This window comes from Spinacia oleracea, chromosome 1 (genome assembly GCF_020520425.1).
Source record: "Spinacia oleracea cultivar Varoflay chromosome 1, BTI_SOV_V1, whole genome shotgun sequence".
Classification (NCBI taxonomy): Eukaryota; Viridiplantae; Streptophyta; class Magnoliopsida; order Caryophyllales; family Amaranthaceae; genus Spinacia; species Spinacia oleracea.
In genome coordinates, this window is record NC_079487.1 from 128,437,447 (window position 1) to 128,459,557 (window position 22,111).

At 38.7% G+C, this 22,111-nt stretch overlaps 2 protein-coding genes across 3 annotated transcripts; one reads left to right on the forward strand and one right to left on the reverse strand.

The window, feature by feature from the left end:
• Nucleotides 1-324: 324 nt before the first annotated feature.
• Nucleotides 325-5,180, forward strand: LOC110777413 (nucleolar complex-associated protein 2-like). 2 transcript variants are annotated; one of them, XM_056827768.1, is made up of 13 exons: nucleotides 338-528; nucleotides 657-693; nucleotides 821-912; nucleotides 1,018-1,089; nucleotides 1,170-1,790; nucleotides 2,109-2,411; nucleotides 2,594-2,923; nucleotides 3,004-3,210; nucleotides 3,408-3,494; nucleotides 3,901-3,995; nucleotides 4,080-4,208; nucleotides 4,343-4,580; nucleotides 4,955-5,180. In XM_056827768.1, the coding sequence occupies exons 2-13, from the start codon at nucleotides 675-677 to the stop codon at nucleotides 5,000-5,002; spliced, it is 2,241 nt and encodes a 746-aa protein (XP_056683746.1). In that variant the 5' UTR covers nucleotides 338-528; nucleotides 657-674; the 3' UTR covers nucleotides 5,003-5,180. The 2 variants fall into 2 exon arrangements, with proteins under 2 accessions (XP_021837708.1, XP_056683746.1); XM_021982016.2 differs by lacking the exon at nucleotides 4,955-5,180 and having other exon boundaries at nucleotides 325-528; nucleotides 4,343-4,854.
• Nucleotides 5,181-20,752: 15,572 nt separating this feature from the next.
• On the reverse strand, nucleotides 20,753-21,514 carry LOC130465670 (uncharacterized). The gene has a single exon (XM_056834528.1). The coding sequence runs from the start codon at nucleotides 21,512-21,514 to the stop codon at nucleotides 20,753-20,755; it is 762 nt and encodes a 253-aa protein (XP_056690506.1).
• Nucleotides 21,515-22,111: the final 597 nt, after the last annotated feature.

Below are 22,111 nucleotides of genomic sequence, written 5' to 3' on the forward strand. Positions count from 1 at the left end.
ATCACGGTACAAATTGCGTTAAATATTTGCATGCAAACACCCAAAGCAACTGCAAGTAGAGTTGATGTCGGTCCCACCTCCAATTTTTATGCATTTGACATTGGGTCACATATGTGACCCGGGTTAAGGAAATTAATTTTTAACCCTTGTACACTGTCAACATTATAGTCATTTTGTCATATCAATTATCACTTGACCCAATCTATATGTCAAGGTTGTGCGTTCTCTTAGCAACTTAAGCATGTAAAATGTTTGGAATATCAAATTATCGGTACTTTGTGACAATTAAATTTTGGACCGGGCCTGCGTTGTATATTTGTGTGTCTCTTTCTCTCACCTCAATTAAAAGCCCACTAATGGAATCGTGACTACTCTCTGACCTCCTCGTCGTGCTCCACAGCATTACTGTTCTTGTTTCAGTCTGATAAACCCTAAATTTGAGGGTTTAAGCTTATTTCTCCATCTTCGTTCTTGTTAGCTCTCTAAAAGTTCATATCTTTAGTGCTCCCTTTCCCATATTTCTCTCAGGTATACTACTCAATCCAGCTCTTTAATTACCAATTCGTCGAAATCAATTGTCACCCTTCTATTTCTTTTTGGGGGATATTATTCATCAATTAGTAAGTTCCTGAGAACTGTTTGAATTGTTTATGCAGTTAATTGATTCGAAGATCATGGGTTCAAAGAAAAAAGGTAATTTCACCTTCCAATTCTATATACTTTTAGGATTTTATCCATTTTTATTTATGCCCAATTAGCTAGTTTAGCTGATTATGATGTTTTTAAAGGTGGTTTTTTTTTGTTTGAATTTGAATTGCAGTAAAGAAATCAACTAATGTTGTATCAGATGAAGTGGGGGATAAGATGGAAGCTAAAGAACATAAGAAAGAGTTGGAAAGTCTTAAGGAATCGGTTAGACCTTTTACTATTTTTTTGGTTAATCATAGATTTTGTCTAGATGAGCATGATACAATTTGGGGGGTTTTGAAGGTTAATTGATCATTAATTTTGGTGCAGCAACCGGAATTTTATGAGTATTTGAAAGAGGTGGACAAGGAGCTCCTAGAGTTTGATGATGAGGGCAATGAAGTAAGTTTTACTGCCTGTTGGATATATTAGCTTGTATTTCATGATTGGTTGTAGTTATTCAAGTATTGTCTTTTGGGTAGGATGATGATGATGCTGAAATTGATGGGGAGGATGATGAAATTGATGGAGATGATGATGAAATTGATGGGGATGATGACGCCGGGATTGAAGATGGGGAGGATTTCGACGATAGTGATGTTGAAGAAGAGGAGGCGGTTGTTAGGTCAAAAAAGGAAGAAAGCTCGGGTAGAACTATTATCACTATGGAAATGGTTGAATCCTGGTGTAAGGGTATTCAGGAAAATGAAAAAATTGCTCCTGTACGCTCTCTGCTGAAAGCCTATAGGGTAGCTTGTCATCTTGCAGAAGAAAGTGATGAAAAATCCTCAGAAAAGTTAACTACAATGTCTAAAGCTGTTATGAACAAAGTTATGGTAGAAACTTTGACTAATATCGATGGGATTCTTCGCAATTTGATGAATCTTCCTGCTTATGGAGGAAAGAAAGAGAAGTTAATTGAGGTAAAGAACACAAAAAGTTGGAAGAAGTATCAGCATTTGGTGAAGTCATATCTTGGAAATTCGTTGCATGCTTTGAACCAAATGACAGACGCAAAGGATATCTCGTTTACTTTGAAGCACTTAACTAAGTCATCCTTGTTCTTGGCTGCTTTCCCAGCCTTTTTGAGGAAGTATATTAAGGTATGCCCCAATTCTTTCATCATTTTCCTTTTTACTTTTATGGTAAAATTTTCCTTATCAGAAACCACTCTTGCATTGGTTCACGTTTCTCTTGACAAGTTTATGTATGACAGTGCAAATTACAACTCTGTTGCTTATCATGACGAAGCATGCTTATTTTGCTTAATATAGAGTACTCTTCTAAATGCTATAATCATTTCCTTGTCATCTGATTCAACTATTTCCTTACTTAACAATTAACATAGTAAGATTTACAGTCTTCTATTGATTGTTCAATGACAAATGAATTTGTGAATGCGATCTTTGTGATTTTGTCAGGTTGTTCTGCACTTTTGGGGTACCGGAAGCCGAGACCTTTCATTTGCAGCATTTTGGTTCCTAAGAACTCTATGTGTCCAACTTGGCACTGATTGTTTGGATGAGTGCTTTAAAGGGTTGTACAAAGCTTATGTCATGAACTGTCAGTTTGTAAATGCAACTAAGTTGCAGCATATCCAATTTCTTAGGCAATTGTTTGTTGAATTTATGTTGGTGGACCTTCCAACCGCTTACCAACATGCCTTCGTCTTCATTCGACAATTAGCAATGATTTTGCGGGAGGCGTTGAACACAAAGACAAAGGTTAGTCTTTTTGTGCAAAATCACTCTTGATTCGGAAGTATTTGTTTTGGTTTTACATGCCTCGTTATTTTCGAATGGAGTTGTATACCAGTCGTCTTTCTTGAACATAGTTTGAAGCATTTGGCCCTAAAAATTTAAGATGGATGCTTACACTTCTGTTATTTCTGCTGTCATTTTTTTAGGAATCATTCAGGAAGGTTTATGAGTGGAAGTTTATCAATTGTATTGAGCTTTGGACTGTAGCAATCCGTAAATATGGTCTGGAACCTGACTTTCAACCCCTTGCTTATCCATTGACTCAAATAATTTCTGGAGTAGCCCGTTTAGTTCCAACTGCTCGTTACTTTCCTCTTCGAATGCGTTGTGTTAGAATGCTCAACTGTATTGCTGCTGCAACTGACACTTTCATACCAGTTTCCATGCTACTTTTGGATATGTTAGAGATGAAAGAACTGAACTGTCCACCTAGTGGAGGTGTTGGCAAAGCTGTTGACTTGCGGACAATACTCAAGGTACAACTTTCTCTTATCGGGGTACTCCAAGCGTGTGATCACTTTTTCCTCTCTCTTAACTCATGACTTCCTTTTTATAGGTCAGCAAACAAGCACTTAAGACTCGGTCATTTCAGGAAGCATGTGTGTCTTCTGTGATTGACGAATTGGGTGAACATTTGGCTCAATGGAGCTATTCTGTTGCTTTCTTCGAATTATCTTTTATACCAGCTGTTAGATTGCGTAATTTTTGCAAATGCACCAAAGTTGAGAGGTTCCGTAAAGACATGAAAGAACTTATTCGACAGGTATAACAATGTCTGTGATGAATAGTAATTGTACCTTCATAAACAGAACTCGGAACACAACATATAGCATCATAGAACATTTATTTGTTTTTTTTTTCTTTTTTTTTTCTGTTTCTTCTTTTTCCTTTTATCCCTTGCTTATAACATTTATTTGCTTATACTGATGATGTGCAAACTGCTAACTGTAATGCCTGCAGATTGAGGCCAACTCAGAATTTGCAAACAAAAAACGTGCAACAATCTCTTTCTTGCCAAGTGATCCAGCTATTTCGTCTTTCCTCGAGGTTTGCTATTCATATGTATTCTTTATCTGCCAGTAGCCAAATTCATGCATACATCAAATGTAATCTACGGATGTTTACTTGTATCAAAGGGTAAATTCGACAGATACTCCTATGCTTAATTGTTTTTCATACTTGGGTTGGCACAAAGATTCAAAATATTGGGTAGAGAGAGAAACATAAGAGAAAGTGTAGAGATGGAGAGAGATTAATTAAGTGAGAAAAAGAGTAAGACTCCTTGAAAAGACGAGTATTATTTTTTACCATGGGACACCCGTGTTTAAGGGTAGTGTATAATCTATTAGGGACGCAGGGTTATTTGTTTTCTATTGTTTCCCTTTCCCTTTCCCTTTCTACTATGAGTTTCCCATGTAATACGAAGTATAAACAAATTTCATGGTTCTTTCAGGAGGAGAAGCAGTCTGGTGCTAGTCCCTTGTCGAAGTATGTTGCTACATTACGCCAAAAAGCTCAACAGAGGAACGTCTCTGTATCAGAATCCAGGTTCACTACTGTGCTTCTTCTTATATACATTTGTGGATATATGTTTATTCTGTAAGAACACTAAATTTTATCATTATCATCCAGTGTCCTTTATGGTGCGGAGCCACCCATTTCCGATAAAATGCTCGCAGAAAGTGATGATGAAGATGAAGATGAAGGAGACAAAGGTGAAGCAGTCTTTAATTCCTTCTGGACACAACAGAAAGAAACCAGGTATGACATTGTCAGAGTTTAGTATTATATTTTACATGCCACGTTTTACAGGACTATACAGCCTTTTCAGGTTGAATATAGTAAGCCTTTGGTTTTCTACTTTCTGATCCTACGTGACTTGTTTGCAATTGCAGGGATAAGCCTCCCCCCGAGGATGAAAAAACACAGAAAAACAAGAAGAAATCGAAGAGCTCGCCAAAGGACGCAATAGATGAAGATATTGTAGAGGATTTGGTGCTAAGTTCAGATGAAGAAGGCGAACCCATGGATGACTCTCCTCTGCCTGAAGAAACTGTTAAAACAGAAAAGGGGACCCCGAAAAGACGGAACAAGCGAAAGCCTACTATAGATGGTTCAGTGAAGAATGAACGGGTAAGTAAGAAGGGGGGAAAGAAGAGAAAGCGAAGTCACTAGCCATACGCAGAGTATAATTTGGAAATTTGGATTTTTTTTTGGGAGGCTTGATTAATAGAGGGATGTTATTAAGCATGTTCTTAAGGATCAAAGGTACTTTTTGCACGTTAGAAGAAGCACATCACCAGAAAATGTAAAAATAATAGAATATCATAATTCTTTTTTGGTCTAAGGTCTGTTAATGGATTGATTTGGTATTATTTCTAGTTTTGATCATGAGTTTAAGCATTGATCATTCCGGTTCTTGGTTATTTTCTGAGAATAAAGGCCATTGGAGAAGATTATATGTGGAGTTTTAATTGTTTTTTTCTTTTTTCTTTTTTTGGTGTTAGCACCGGTTCATCCTTAGGTATAATCCGGATTCAGGGCAAGGTGGTTAGGTTCCAGTCCCCTCTCAATTGTTGCGAGGGATCGAACACGAGTTCTCCTTATCAAGTTTAGCCCCAATCACCATTGAACCAACTAGTAATTGGTTGGAGTTTTAATTGTACGAAGGGAAAGATGATTGATGGTGGTCAAGTGCTCCGTAATCCGTATTATTATTCTTGAAGTGTTAAATTCACCTTTTTACGTTATTTTTGTTTGGTAATCAATGTTGGTATGATTATTGAATGAGACCCCTCCTAAAAGTGAATTTTTTTGCAACATTCAACTAACAAAACGATTTGCGTGTAATCATCTCACTGCTTAATAATCCTCTTAGCTACTGAATTCAAATTTGTATTAGATAGTATTAGTTAATTAGTTAAGCAATATTCAAATTTGCAAACCTAAATACCAAGAACAAATTACAAAATTAAGTTGTTGGAAAGGGCTTACCTTCTAGGAAGGGCCTCCCTACCAAAAACTTACGCGTTACAATCAAATTAAACTACTATACCGATTGAATATCTATCTATCTATCTATCTATCTATGTATCATTGTATCTGTAGCTGAAATTAACTTGCAATTTTCTCCAACCGCGTCTGCAAGCGTAGCTGGCGCTGGTACCACCGCTGCAAGTGAACTTGTGATCTTGATTCATGATCAATATCTGCCACCGTATCTGGTAATTCACGAACCATCCCATTAAAGACTTCAACCATACGACCGTTACGTATCATATAACCACCAAAAACAGGAACCCAATTAACAATATCATGTATCTGTATCTGTATCTGTTGTTGTTGATGTTGGTCAAGCCCTGCTCTAGACGGGCCAGGCCCGACTTCATCAAAGTGATGTTGGTCGAGCCCTGCTCTAGACGGGCCAGGCCCGACTTTATCAAAGTGATCACGCTTCGTGTGTTTGCACAACTCATCATAGTTACCTACAAACGTGCAATATTCTTTTGCACAGTCTCGAGTCTTGGAATTCATGTAATTTTTAGCAGCCTCTTCGACATCCCTCACCTCTAAAACATCTCCCCTACACAGAGGACATCTTTTATTGATGTTGAGTTCCTGAAATTGACGGAGGCAATTGGAATGCCAGTGAGTTGGATTGCAGATGTAAGGTTTACAGCCTTTAGCATGGGAACTACATATTAGAAGAGCTGCATTATGAGGATGTTCTAAGCAGATTGTGCACAATTCAACATCCCATTCTTTTTCTTTTTCTTTTTCTTTTTCTTTTTCTTTTTGCAGGCGAGTTGTGTCCTCCATAGCTGATCGATTAAGAGTTTGTGATTAAAATCTCTGAAGAATTACTTTTATATATATAGAACAAATATTAATAAAACCAACTTCAACTCGGTGTTGAATTTAGTAATCTAGACGGAGTAGGATCATAATAATGTACGTTTTAACAATTTTACTTTCCTAAACCGGCCTACTACTAAGTACTCCGTGTTGAGATAGTGAGTATTTGTTTAGTATATAATTAGTTAATTACTGCATGTTTAGGAAACTACGGAATTACGTTTGCTTTTTATGGGTGGCTGGCAGAGTCTTGGTGCTCAAGACTTGTTTTCAACTCCTTGAATAATAAACCCGTTATGTAACAATTTTACTTTCCTAAACCTAGTAAATTACTTGCTGAATAACAATTTTACTCCGTCTTCAAATAGTAATTACTATAGAATTTCAAGAACACACGTTTTAATAAGAATACCTCTCTTATTATCTTTAAGGTAAAATTACTCAAAAACCTTAAACTCACAAATCTCATAAGTTGTGCTACAACCTAGCACCTCCTTATATAAGAAAACCCAACTTATTCCTAATCCTATTAGGTCTCTATTTATATTTAGATAACTCCTAAATACAATCCTATTAGATACCTCTTATATTTAGATAACTCCTAAATATACATAGCTTGATCCTCCAGCTATTTCAAGTTTACAACAACATTCTCCCCCTTAAGCTTGAAATAATCTTCTTTCACATCTCGAATTCCAACAAGACTCCCCATTTCCTTGAATTTATTGTTTCCAAGTGCCTTTGTCAAGATGTCAGCCTTTTGCATATTACCTGGAACGTGCTCAACTTCCACTTGTTCATTCTCAACACATTCACGGATAAAATGATATCTCGTGTGTATATGTTTACTGCGTTCATGGAAAACTGGATTCTTGGTAAGGGCTATTGCAGATTTGTTGTCAACTCGAATTGTCACCTTTTCACATTCTCTACCAGTTACTTCAGCAAAGAGTTCTTGAAGCCAAATAGCTTGTTTTGCAGCTTCCGTGGCTGCCATGAATTCTGCTTCACAAGAGGAGAGTGCTACTGTTTCTTGCTTTTGCGAACACCACGTGATAGGACACTCATCAAAGTAGAAAACATGGCCAGTTGTGCTCTTCCCATCATCCACGTCAACATTGTGGCTGCTGTCACTATACCCTACTAGTCCCGTACCATTGGATCGCTTAAAAGTAAGTCCAAAAGACAATGTTCCTCGTAAGTACCTTAGAACTTGTTTTAGGGCTGCTCCATGAGACTCCTTTGGTTCTTGCATGTATCGACTAAGAACACCAACACTGAAAGAGAGATCAGGTCTTGTGTGAAGTAAGTATCGGAGACACCCAATACTCCTTCTATAATCCTTTTCATCAATGCAACGTTCTTCAAGTCTCTTTGATAGCTTTATATTTTGATCCATTGGTACTTGAGATGTATTGCACTCATTCATTCCAGCTTCTTCCAGAATTTTAGACGCATACCTTTCCTGGTTTAGTGTTATACCATCCTTGTGTTGGAGTACTTCAATACCAAGATAATACGTTAGCTTTCCAAGATCACTCATCTCAAACTTTGTTGCCATTTCTTTCTTAAACTCGAGTATCATATCAAGATTTGAACCCGTAACTAAGAGATCATCTACATATACGGCTACAACCAAAAGGTGTCCTTTCTCCTCCTTTCTATACAGTGATGGTTCCTTGGAACACTTATTAAAGCCTAACTCTTTAAGAATATTGTTCAATTTCTCATTCCACGCCCTAGGTGCTTGCTTTAATCCGTAAAGTGCTTTGTTCAGTTTGTACACCTTATCTTCACTTCCTTTGATCTCGAACCCTTCTGGTTGGGTGACATATACTACTTCCTTCAATTCTCCATGTAGAAACGCGGTTTTTACATCCAGATGATGTATCTCCCAACCATTTGAGGCAGCTAGAGCAATGATGAATCGAATTGTCTCAATGCGTGCTACCGGGGCAAAGACTTCATCAAAATCAATACCAAATCTTTGTACATACCCTTTCGCAACTAATCTTGCTTTATGTTTGTTGATACTTTTGTCAGGATTACGTTTTGTCTTGAAAACCCATTTCAGCCCAATTGCCTTGGCTCCAACTGGTAGATCAACCAAGTTCCATGTCTTATTCTTGGTTATCGATGAGAGCTCATCTTCACAAGCCTTTACCCAATGCTTTGTTTTCTTTGCTTCATTAAAGTCCCAAGGTTCCTCATTAATCAAGATTAGAAGACGTTCACACTCAACTTCCGCAAGACAAACATAATCATTCAAATATGCCGGTTTCACACTCGGTCTTGATGATCTTCTTACAGGAGCTTGGTCATCAGCTAAGTCTTCACTGATTTCACGATCGGAGCTTTCTGTTTCATAGTTTGGAGCTCTTTCTGGGTTGTCCTCGTTATCACTCATAATTCGAGTGTTACAATCCCCTCCTTCATTATGATCAACTCCTTCAATTTCTATGGTGCTTACATCTTCACTTATACCTCTATTACCAAATTCTCCTAAGTCAATAATGAACGTTCCTGAGTCTTTACTTGCTTCTCCTTCAATGTTGTTCCAGCTCCAACTTTTATCTTCATCGAATATTACATCACGACTCACTATTATTTTTGAGGTTGAAGGATCAAATAGACGATAGGCCTTTGACCCCGGTTCTGTCCCTAAGTGTACCAATTTTCTTGATCTATCATCTAGCTTCTTCCTTCCTATAGCTTCTGTCCTTGTATACCCGATACAACCAAATACTCTAAGGTGTTCAATGTTAGGTTTCTTCCCCTTAAGCACTTCGTATGGAGTTTGTGTAGCTAAAGATCTAGTTGCAACTCTATTGATTAGGTAAGTAGCATGCCTCACAGCCTCTCCCCATAGATAGTTTGGTAAACTCTTGTGTTTTAAGATACACCTAGTCATCTCTAAGAGTGTTCGATTGCGTCTTTCGACTACCCCGTTTTGTTGAGGTGAATAGGGTGCAGTCAAGTGTCTTTTTATGCCATTTTTATCACAGTAAGCTTGAAACTCGTGTGACATAAACTCTCCACCCCTATCAGTTCGGAACGTTTTGATTACAGTTCTCGTTTCCTGTTCAGCAAGCATCTTGAAGTTCTTGAATTTATCAAGAGCTTCACTCTTCTCCTTTAACAAAATAGTCCACATGTAGCGTGAGTAATCATCAATGAGTACGAATACATACCTCTTATGAGCTGGTGTACAGGGTGTGATAGGGCCACATAGATCCCCATGAATAAGTTCAAGAATTTGAGTAGCTCGATAAGAGGTGGCTTGTGGAAAGGGCTGCCTTGTTTGTTTCCCACGAAGACATGATTCACACGTTTCCTTTTCTACTACGACTTTTGGTATACCAGTTACTAACTCTTTGTTGATCATTAGTTTCATTGTCTCCAAGTTAACGTGACCTAGTCGTGCGTGCCACTTTGATGATTCACTTGATGTTGTTAACTGCAAACACTTGATGTTTTCTACCTCCAATATGACCTTGTAAAGACGATTCTTTGATCTGGTTGTCTTCACCAATAATTGACCTAATCGATTATAGAGCATCAATTGATCTTCTTTCATACTTACTTCACATCCTGCTTCTGTCGCTTGACCAAGGCTTATGATATTACTTCTCAAATCTGGTATATAGTATATGTTGCTCAAGACCTTCTTTTCACCGGTTTTGAACAAGAATCGAATAGAACCTTTACCTTTTATATCGATACGGGAATCATCTCCAAATCTCACTTTTCCCTTGACTGTTTCATCAAGATCCAGGAAGAACTTACGATTTCCACACATATGATTGCTTGCACCATTATCGAGGTACCATATATCCTTTGTGTCTAGTTCACCTTCAAACTTGCTTGGTTGCACCTTTTGCTCATTGAGATACACCACCTCGTGCATCATCAATCCATCGGCTTCTTGAGTGTCATCATCTTTCTTCTCCATGGCTTCTTGGAGTTTAAGCAGTCTATCAGGGCATTCAGAAGCATAGTGACCTTTCTTATCACAACGATAGCATGTTATAGATTCTTTGTCTCGTTTTTGATAATTCCCATATCGTCCACGTGAAGGAAATAATGCCCTTGGTCCAAGTATGCATTTTATGTTAAGTCTAATAAATGCGGTTCAGTATTAATTAACAAGTTAATAATTCAGTGAGATCAAGTGAGCTGAATGCCTAGCTAGAGGCCGCTTCAGTTCAAGTGGAATTAATGATATTAATCCACAGCTTACTCTTGACTGAACCCGTAGGGTCACACAAATAGTACGTAAACGGATCAAGTATTTAATGGCATTAAATACTCCATCTATGAATATTCGGAACCGACGGATCTTGGTTTCAGTGGGAGCTAAGATCGTCACAGGCAAGAAATGAATACTCCGGAAACGATGATATTGCCGGAAACGGAAATATGGATCGTATCGGAAATATGAATATTATCCAAGTCGTAGATGTTGCCGGAAACGGAAACATGGTACGTATCGGAAAATATTATTGGAAATGGAAATATTACCAGAATCGGAAATATTGCCGGAAACGGAAATATTGTCAGAATCGGAAATATTACCGGAATCGGAAAATAATTCCGGAAACGGAAATATTAAATATTTGTTCGAAACGGAAATTAATTCCGGAATCGGAAATATTAAATATTGTTCGTATCGGAAATAGATTCCGGAAATGGAAATTTAATCGGAAGCGTATCGTACGAATTAGCATCGGACGAGGCCTGCCGGACGAAGGCCCAGCACGAAGCCAGGCCATCGCCCAGCAAGCACGCACGCCACAGCCCAGCGCGCACAAGGCCGCGCATGCGTGGGCCGCGCTGCGTGGGCTGCTGCTCGCATGCATGGGCAGCCCTTGTGGCTGCCGTGTGTGTGTGAGTTTCAGCTCATGCGAGATTCCTGAATCTGCAAGAGTCAGTGTGTGATTAAATGTCTATTCCTATTGGATAAATTGATTAAGTAGAATTCATGTAGAATTCTAATTCCAATTAATTCGCATCCTACTAGGATTACGATTCCTTTTCCATAACTCTATAAATAAAGGCCTAGGGGTCATAATTTATACACAAGTTTTCAAGTATTCAAAAGTGAGTTTTTGAGAGAAAATCAAACACACATCTTGCTCAAAAGTGCCGAATTTTCTGAGTACCTTAAGGGCGATTCTAGTTGGTCAATCTTAAGGCGGATCCGGACGTGCTGTGGACTTTCTACGGAGGGACGACACTTGGAGTCCTAAAAGACTTGTTCTTGTTCGGTTCGGGCGCAGCTAGGGAAGGCACGCAACAAAGAGTATGCATCTAATTATGCTATATGATTATGTGTAAATAATATGTTTCCTGGGTTAATGGTTGTTTCCGCATGATCCATGTATATGTCATATGTATCATAACCTAACAGTGGTATCACGAGCCCCTTATTATTTTCATAATCTAAATTGCATGAACATGGTTAAATATTACAAATTTGCAAGAATTAAAAGGGGTGATTAATTTTCGTAATTGTTAATTAATTGCAAATTGCGTTTATTTAATTATATGTACGCAGTTTTTCGGCAGTTTCTTCATTACTCATCCGAATTGAGTGATTTTTGTGTCAATTCCGCATGTAAAAGGCATTCTAAAATTTTGACAAAAATAGTATTTTTCTGCCGAACCCAGAATTCTCAAATTCGAAGCCTAACTATGACTTTTCGAAGGTTTTAGTTTTTCGGATGCAAAATTTCGTAAATTTAAGATGTTAAATTAAATATTTGCGATTCCTGTTGATAAATCTTGAATTTTTGATTGACCTACTGCATATGTTTAACAAGTTTGAATGCCTAGTCTTGTTAATTATGCAATCTAATTTGTAATTATGATTAATTTGTTGAAAATTAGAATAATTTAGAATTAATTTGATTTTCATAATTAATTGTAATTTAATTAGAAACCTATGATTAAAAACCACCATAAAAATTGTAAATTTACGATAAATTTTAAATTTTTATGACCTAGACTTGAATCCATATCAATCGGAAATCAATTGGATAATAAATTTTCGATTTTTTCGCCCTAAAATTATGAAATTAATATTATTTATTAATTTGTCATTAATTTTAAATATAAATTTTAAATTTTTATGCGATTCGTTCAAATAACTTGCACGCACGAAGCAATGGACGCTTCGTGTTACCCTTAAGGGGTGTTGTATAATGCGGGCATGCGACGACGAGCAAGGGAGCTCGTCGCCCGTGCGGCACGAATGCAATGAGCAAGGGCGTAGTGCACGAGCACAAGGCAGCAGCCCTGCCTTGTGTCGTGTGCCACGAGCAATGAACGGATGGGCATGGGCGAAGGGCGAGCCAAGGCAGTCGCGTGTGGGCAGCAAGCGAGCTGCGCCACAACGCGCGCTGCCTCGCACAAGTGCGCGCAGCCTCGCGCGCAGCGAGCGCAAGCTCGCGTGCCACGAGCGCTGCGCCCAGCACTGCTTGCGCGCGCAGCGCGCGATGTCGCTCGCCCAGCGAGCGATGTCGCGCACCAGCGAGCGATCTCGCGCGCGCGCAGCGAGCGATCTCGCGCGCCAGCGAGCGATGGCTCGCGCGCACCAGCGCGCGATCTCGCGCGCCAGCGAGCGATGGCTCGCGCGCACCAGCGAGCGATCTCGCGCACCAGCGAGCGCGGTAACGCGCGCGCGCTGCGAGCGATAGCTCGCGTGCGGTGGGCGCTGTGCGGAGGCTTGCGTATGGGACAGCAGCAGCTATGCAACGAGCGCATGGGCTGCGCGCACATGGCCAGCAATGGCTGTGTGCGTACGGCCCATGGGCGTGCAACGCGTAGGGTGTTTGCGTTTCGATTAGATCGTTTTGAATGTTTAATTTGAAAATTTCAGTTCACGTAATTTTAATTAATTTTAAAATTAATAATTTGAATTAATTTCTTGGATTTTAATTTTGAATATTATAATTATAATAAATAGAATTTATTCTAATTATTTTACTAAAATTAAAATCATGAATTAATTTAAATACGACTGAAATTAAATTAAATTTTGGATTCAATTATAAATTTATATGAGCTTTAAATTTTAATTAAATTTGTATGTTTCCGGTTAGACTAGAAATACAATTTTATGTTTAAAATTAGTAAAGCATATGAATTTATTGGTTTGAGTGGGAGCACTTTTTAGTCATAAACTCTTGATTGGGTCTACAAATCCTTAAGGTTAAAACAACTCGATTAGAATTAATAAGGACTGAATAATTGGTAGATTATTGGTGCCCTTGATTAATTGCTGCAAATGTTTACGTGATGCATAATGTGTTTTACTAACCAGCTATGTGGGCCATTCATGATAATGAATGGGTGAATGGTATATATTGTATATGTACTGTTTTGCAGGTTATGAAGTGACTAGTATGGCCCAAATAGGATAGAAAATATGGTCTGCGTACCATTAATTTGAATGTAATTGGTCTAAAGTACCAAAGTTGTTTTTCAATTCAAATATGGTCTGCGTACCATCAAATAGTTGTAATTAGTTATAACTTATCCTATTTGAAGAAAATGGTGCCTCCCACGGAGATTTTCAAGACGGACTTTGAAGTCAAAGCTTCAAGATGAAGTCGGGCCATACTAGATCACAAATATCTTATGCATGTTTTAAGTTATTTATTGCTTTAAATATGTCTTAAAATGCATGAGATCAAAAGCTTGATTATGTTGCATGATTAAGGATTTTAGTTCACTTAAAATCTAACCAACATAGTAAGAGCCTTAAGTTCCAAACTTAAAAATTGAGTTAAAAGGTGCCATGCCAAAATATACACTTGCTTGGATATCCTTTACATCAATCTAGTAATAGTTTTCGCTCAGCGAGGTGTTACTTATTGGTCCTAAAGGGGCAAGGTACACAAATAATTGTGAGTACATGTTAGTTTTGGTGAAACTCAACGATATAAGTAAGGAGTCCTTTTATGTCGTGGAAAATTCGATAGGTTTACCTAATAAGTTCTTAGACGTACCTATCAACCAAGAATAGTTTCTAGACTATTAGCAAAAGGCTTTTGCTTACCTAAGATGTTCTAGGATTAAGTCGACAAACTGTGCTTAGTTCTTCAATGATTTTAGGATCTTGGAATCATTTTATTCACACCTGCCGGAACACATAACTTGAATAAAATGCTTAATAAACATTGAATTATGCATGAATGCTAGAATTTAAGTTTATTAAGAGAAACTGTGAATGGTTATTTATTTGTTTATTCTTTTCAATTGTAGTTTTAATATGGCAAACAACAATCAAAACATCATCATGGGTTCTGAGCTTATGGTCAAGCTGAACCTGACAAATTTTCTTGAATGGGAAGCTAAGCTAGTTGAAATAGTCAAACTCAATGGACTTGAGTATGTACTATCACATCCCATGCCAAGCTACTATGCCAGAGACATGACCCCTGAGAGATTTTACGCCTGGGATGCGGATCTCAAAAAGGTTATGAGTCTCATGCTGAACAATATCCCTGATGATTGGGCTAGAAGGTTTGTAGCCTATGAACCTTTTACGCTCATCAAGAATCTGAGGGATATCTGTCGTGGAAGTACGGAGGACAGGGACCTGAACGTCCATGAGTTGATTGAATCAATGTCTGGGCTAAAGGTTAGTTCTCCCAACAGGTGTTATAGGATGGAGGTCCAAGAAACACATGTTCAGCTCCTTCGCACTAAACAGAGGGTAGGCGTCCCACTGAGGTTCCATGTGGATCTTATGTGTTCATATTTTGATCGCCTAAGTCTACTAGGAACACCAATAAGCGAAAGGATGGCAGTCTCTGTCTTGCTCAATTCACTACACAGTGGGTTTGGTCGCTTCAAGCAACAATACCTAAGTGAACCAAGAGAAGAAACAGTTGCAGAATTTATTCACCTTGTCAGAAAGGCTGAAATAGTACTGGACTGTGAAGCCAAAGATTTACTCAAGGCTAGAAAGAGACCATTCAAGAAAGGTGGAAAGTCCAAGGGCAATGCTAAATCAAAGCAGGACAAGTCCACATCAAGCTGTCTTTATTGTGATGGAATAGGCCATTACAAAAGAGAATGTCCAAAGCTAAAGGAAGATCAGAAGAACGGAACAGTCGTTCCATCTTCAGGTATTTTCGTTATAGACTGTATACTTGCTAATTCAACTTCTTGGGTATTAGATACTGGTTGTGGCTCACACTTATGTTCCAATCCACAGGGACTAAGAAGAAGTAGAAAGTTAAGCAAGGGAGAAGTCGACCTACGAGTGGGAAATGGAGCACGGATTGCTGCATTAGCCGTAGGAACTTACTATTTGTCGTTGCCCTCCGGGCTAGTTTTGGAACTGGAAGAATGTTTCCATGTTCCAAGTCTTACTAAAAACATCATTTCAGTTTCTTGCTTGGATGCTAAGGGATTTTCCTTTATAATAAAAGACAATAGTTGTTCGTTTTATTTTAAAGAGATGTTTTATGGATCTGCTAGATTAGTCAATGGACTTTATTTATTAGATCACGACAAACAAGTATATAACATAAATACCAAAAGGGCCAAAAAGGATGATTCAGATCTCACCTATCTGTGGCATTGTCGATTAGGCCATATAAACTTGAAACGCTTAGAAAGACTTCAAAGGGAAGGAATTCTAGAACCATTTGACTTAGAGGATTATGGTAAATGCGAATCATGTTTACTTGGCAAAATGACAAAGCAACCTTTCTCTAAAGTTGGAGAAAGAGCAAATGAACTATTGGGTTTAATCCATACAGATGTATGTGGACCAATGAGTACAAATGCTAGAGGTGGTTTCAGCTACTTTATCACTTTCACTAATGACTTCAGTAGGTATGGTTATGTCTACCTAATGAAGCATAAGTCTGAATCCTTTGACAAATTCAAGGAATTTCAGAGTGAAGTAGAGAATCAATTAGGCAAGAAGATCAAGGCACTGCGGTCTGATAGAGGCGGTGAATATCTGAGCTATGAATTTGATGACCATCTGAAAGAATGTGGAATTCTATCAGAATTGACTCCTCCTGGAACACCACAATGGAACGGTGTGTCAGAACGGAGGAACAGAACCTTGCTAGACATGGTCAGGTCAATGATGGGTCAGGCCGAACTTCCATTAGAATTTTGGGGACATGCACTAAATACAGCTGCACTCACTATAAATAGAGCTCCGTCTAAAGCTGTCGAAAAGACTCCATACGAATTATGGTTTGGAAAGCCTCCAAATGTGTCTTTTCTTAAGATTTGGGGATGTGAAGTATACGTCAAACGATTAATTTCAGACAAACTTCATCCAAAATCTGACAAATGTATCCTTGTGGGCTATCCAAAGGAAACAAAGGGGTATTACTTCTACAATACATCTGAGAACAAAGTGTTTGTTGCTCGAGATGGTGTCTTTTTGGAGAAAGATCACATTTCCAAAATGACAAGTGGGAGAAAAGTAGACCTCGAAGAAATTCGAGTCGAACAACAAACTCTAGAGAATGCTCAAGATGACATTCAGGATGAAACTCAGAGACCTTTAGAAGAATCTGGTGAGAATCATGGTCAATCTAGAAATGTTACCCCGCGTAGATCGCAAAGATATAGATCTCAACCGGAAAGGTACTTAGGTATTTTGACGAACGAGAGCTATGACGTTCTATTACTTGAAAGTGATGAACCTGCGACTTACAAGCAAGCTATGACGAGCCCTAGCTCCAAGCAATGGCAAGAAGCCATGCAATCTGAATTAGACTCCATGTCTGAAAACCAAGTATGGGATTTGGTCGATTTGCCAGATGGCTACCAAGCCATTGGAAGCAAATGGGTTTTCAAACTGAAAAAGGACAAGGATGGGAAACTTGAAGTTTTCAAAGCTAGATTGGTTGCGAAAGGTTACAGGCAAGTCCACGGTGTGGATTACGATGAAACCTTTTCACCAGTTGCAATGCTAAAGTCTATTCGAATAATGTTAGCAATCGCTGCATATTACGATTACGAAATATGGCAGATGGATGTCAAAACTGCTTTCTTAAACGGCATTTTAACAGAAACCGTGTTTATGACACAGCCTGAAGGTTTTGAGGATCCAAAGAATGCTAAAAAGGTATGCAAGCTAAAGAAGTCAATCTACGGATTGAAGCAGGCATCCAGGAGCTGGAATATACGTTTTGATGAAGCAGTCAGTGACTTTGGTTTCATCAAGAACGCAGACGAATCTTGTGTATACAAGAAGGTCAGTGGGAGCAAAATTGCTTTCCTAGTATTATATGTCGACGACATATTGCTTATCGGAAATGACATTCCTATGTTGAACTCTGTCAAGATTTGGCTTGGGAAATGTTTTTCGATGAAGGATCTAGGGGAAGCACAGTACATATTGGGCATCAAGATTTACAGAGATAGATCTAAAAAGATGATTGGACTTAGTCAAAGCACTTATATCAATAAGGTGCTTGATAGGTTCAAGATGGCGGACTCCAAGCGAGGCTACCTACCCATGTCTCATGGAATGACTCTAAGCAAGACTCAGTGCCCAAAAACACTTGATGAGCGTAGACGAATGAATGGGATTCCATATGCATCATTGATTGGTTCAATAATGTATGCTATGATATGTACACGCCCGGATGTTGCGTACGCACTCAGTGCTACGAGCAGATACCAGTCAGACCCAGGAGAGGCGCATTGGACTGCTGCCAAGAATATTCTGAAGTACCTGAAAAGGCACAAAGATGACTTCCTGGTCTATGGTGGAGATGATGAATTAATTGTTAAAGGCTATACGGACGCAAGTTTCCAAACCGACAAAGATGATTTCAGATCACAGTCTGGGTTTGTCTTCTGCCTCAACGGAGGAGCAGTAAGCTGGAAAAGTGCTAAGCAAAGCACCATTGCGGATTCTACAACTGAAGCGGAGTACATTGCTGCACATGAAGCAGCAAAGGAAGCTATATGGCTAAGGAAGTTCATAGGAGAACTTGGTGTAGTCCCCTCCATTAAAGGACCAATAGCCCTGTATTGTGATAATAACGGAGCTATTGCACAGGCAAAAGAGCCTAGACACCACCAGAGAGTCAAGCATGTACTTCGTAGATTTCACCTTCTACGAGAGTTCGTTGAAAGAAAAGAAGTCGAGATAAGCAAAATTGGAACTGATGACAACATATCAGATCCATTAACTAAACCTCTGCCGCAAGCGAAGCACAACTCGCACACTGCAGCTATGGGAATCAAGCATATTGGAGAATGGCTTTGATGTCTCTGTTTAATGTTTTAAAGTTTTAGAGTTTAAATCTTTGTAAAACATTATTGGTTAATCATTCACAATAAATGAAAGAAATTCATTTTTCCATTTAATTTGTGGTTTATTAAATGATGAGTCCCTTCAACTTGACGATATATTCAAGATAGACTGTCAGGACCAGTCCTGTGACTAAGAAATGTCTATCAAGTGAACTTGAATGTCAAAGGTTGAAAATGGTCCCTAATTGGAGTTTTCTATAAAATTGGACGCATAGAAAACGTTAGACGATTAGAGTGCAAGATGACTAGTAGTTCTGTTTCTTGAACTATGTGGACATGGCAATGTCATAATCATTTGCATAGATACTTACTTTGGGAAGACTAGTATCGGACAAGACCTATGAAACTTTACTGTAAGAGATGAAAGTCTGTCATAAGTAAATTTCATTAAATTATTAGACACTAAATCCTCAATACCTGAGTGATTTGAGATTACTTGTTTGAGAACTGGTTGCTTTGACGTTGACCAACCGTCGCACCGTAAAAGGAGGCTATAAAGGCAACGCTCAGGTAATCACCTATCAAACGAAGTCTAATCTCAAGATCGCAAGATTGGGATTGTCCTCCCATAAATCGGGATGAGATGCTTAAAAGTTGTACAAGGCCACTCGGAGAGCTAGAAACTGTGAAATGCATGGCCGTGCTCGGATGAATCATAGGCTATGATTATCTGTTTATTTGATCAGTTGAACTCTGAAACCGAGGAACACCTCTGGACATAATAAGGATGACAACTCTTACCTTATGTTCAAGAGCAAGCATCGAGCGACAAAGGAATTAGGAAATGCACACTTGTCCCTAAGGACAAGTGGGAGACTGAAGGAAATAATGCCCTTGGTCCAAGTATGCATTCTATGTTAAGTCTAATAAATGCGGTTCAGTATTAATTAACAAGTTAATAATTCAGTGAGATCAAGTGAGCTGAATGCCTAGCTAGAGGCCGCTTCAGTTCAAGTGGAATTAATGATATTAATCCACAGCTTACTCTTGACTGAACCCGTAGGGTCACACAAATAGTACGTAAACGGATCAAGTATTTAATGGCATTAAATACTCCATCTATGAATATTCGGAACCGACGGATCTTGGTTTCAGTGGGAGCTAAGATCGTCACAGGCAAGAAATGAATACTCCGGAAACGATGATATTGCCGGAAACGGAAATATGGATCGTATCGGAAATATGAATATTATCCAAGTCGTAGATGTTGCCGGAAACGGAAACATGGTACGTATCGGAAAATATTATTGGAAATGGAAATATTACCAGAATCGGAAATATTGCCGGAAACGGAAATATTGTCAGAATCGGAAATATTACCGGAATCGGAAAATAATTCCGGAAACGGAAATATTAAATATTTGTTCGAAACGGAAATTAATTCCGGAATCGGAAATATTAAATATTGTTCGTATCGGAAATAGATTCCGGAAATGGAAATTTAATCGGAAGCGTATCGTACGAATTAGCATCGGACGAGGCCTGCCGGACGAAGGCCCAGCACGAAGCCAGGCCATCGCCCAGCAAGCACGCACGCCACAGCCCAGCGCGCACAAGGCCGCGCATGCGTGGGCCGCGCTGCGTGGGCTGCTGCTCGCATGCATGGGCAGCCCTTGTGGCTGCCGTGTGTGTGTGAGTTTCAGCTCATGCGAGATTCCTGAATCTGCAAGAGTCAGTGTGTGATTAAATGTCTATTCCTATTGGATAAATTGATTAAGTAGAATTCATGTAGAATTCTAATTCCAATTAATTCGCATCCTACTAGGATTACGATTCCTTTTCCATAACTCTATAAATAAAGGCCTAGGGGTCATAATTTATACACAAGTTTTCAAGTATTCAAAAGTGAGTTTTTGAGAGAAAATCAAACACACATCTTGCTCAAAAGTGCCGAATTTTCTGAGTACCTTAAGGGCGATTCTAGTTGGTCAATCTTAAGGCGGATCCGGACGTGCTGTGGACTTTCTACGGAGGGACGACACTTGGAGTCCTAAAAGACTTGTTCTTGTTCGGTTCGGGCGCAGCTAGGGAAGGCACGCAACAAAGAGTATGCATCTAATTATGCTATATGATTATGTGTAAATAATATGTTTCCTGGGTTAATGGTTGTTTCCGCATGATCCATGTATATGTCATATGTATCATAACCTAACACCACGACCTCTTCCTCTCCATTGAAAGCTACCCCCTCGTCCTCTTCCTCTATTGCCTCCATAGTTATCTTGATTATATTGTGGAGAATTAGTGTTGACATACATGAGTTTGCCTTGATCATTGTACTCAGTTTGATCTTCTTCTTCTACTTTCTCACTGATTCTTTCTTCATAGGCCTTTAGTCTCCCAACAATATCCTCAAAGCTTGTGGTATTGAGGTCAAGAACTTGTTCGAGAGAGGCAACAATGTGTATGTATCTCTTTCTTGGTAGACTCTTAAGAAATTTCTTAACCAGTTTTGGTTCCTCAATGGTTTGTCCCAAAGCAACAGATTTTGAGGAAAGTTCTGAGATCTTACCGACAAAGTCATCAATCTTGTCAGTTTCTTTCATCTTTAATCTATCGAACTCGGCCATTAGGGTTTGTAGTCTGGCTTCTTTCACTCGATCAGCTCCAACATGCCTAGCCTTTATAGCATCCCAGACTCCTTTTGAAGTGTCAAGATCTCCAACTTGTAAAATCAGTGCCTCGGGTATAGATTGGAACAGTAAGGCTATGGCCATGTTGTTCTTGTCATCATCCTTTGTTCCCGGGTCAATGGTTTCCCATACTTTGTGAACCTTGAGTGCCACCTTCATACGTATAGACCAAACTGTGTAGTTTGTGTTATTGAGCATTGGACACTTAATGGATGAAGGTCCGATTTCTTTGGCTTTGATTGCCGCATCCTTTTCTTCGTCGTCTCCCATGGTTGTTTCTCCTTGGATCTTACTGTGGTCGACTTCTTTGGCTCTGATACCAAGTATAGAATTTCAAGAACACACGTTTTAATAAGAATACCTCTCTTATTATCTTTAAGGTAAAATTACTCAAAAACCTTAAACTCACAAATCTCATAAGTTGTGCTACAACCTAGCACCTCCTTATATAAGAAAACCCAACTTATTCCTAATCCTATTAGGTCTCTATTTATATTTAGATAACTCCTAAATACAATCCTATTAGATACCTCTTATATTTAGATAACTCCTAAATATACATAGCTTGATCCTCCAGCTATTTCAAGTTTACAACAACAATTACTTGCTGATTAAGGGTTTCAGATTAAAATCTTGAGTTAGAAATTTAGAAATTTCGATTTTTTTAGGAGGCATGTTTAATAGAGGGATGTTATGGTAGTGGATTTTTTTTTTCTTTTTTTCTTTTTTTCTAATTTTTTTTTTTTTTGCGTATACTCTTACTACTTAATAATCCTCTTAGCTACATAATTCAAATTTGTATGTCCTCATACTCAAGTTTTTTGGAATTTGACTTTGGAAAACAAATTGCAATATAACATGGAAACT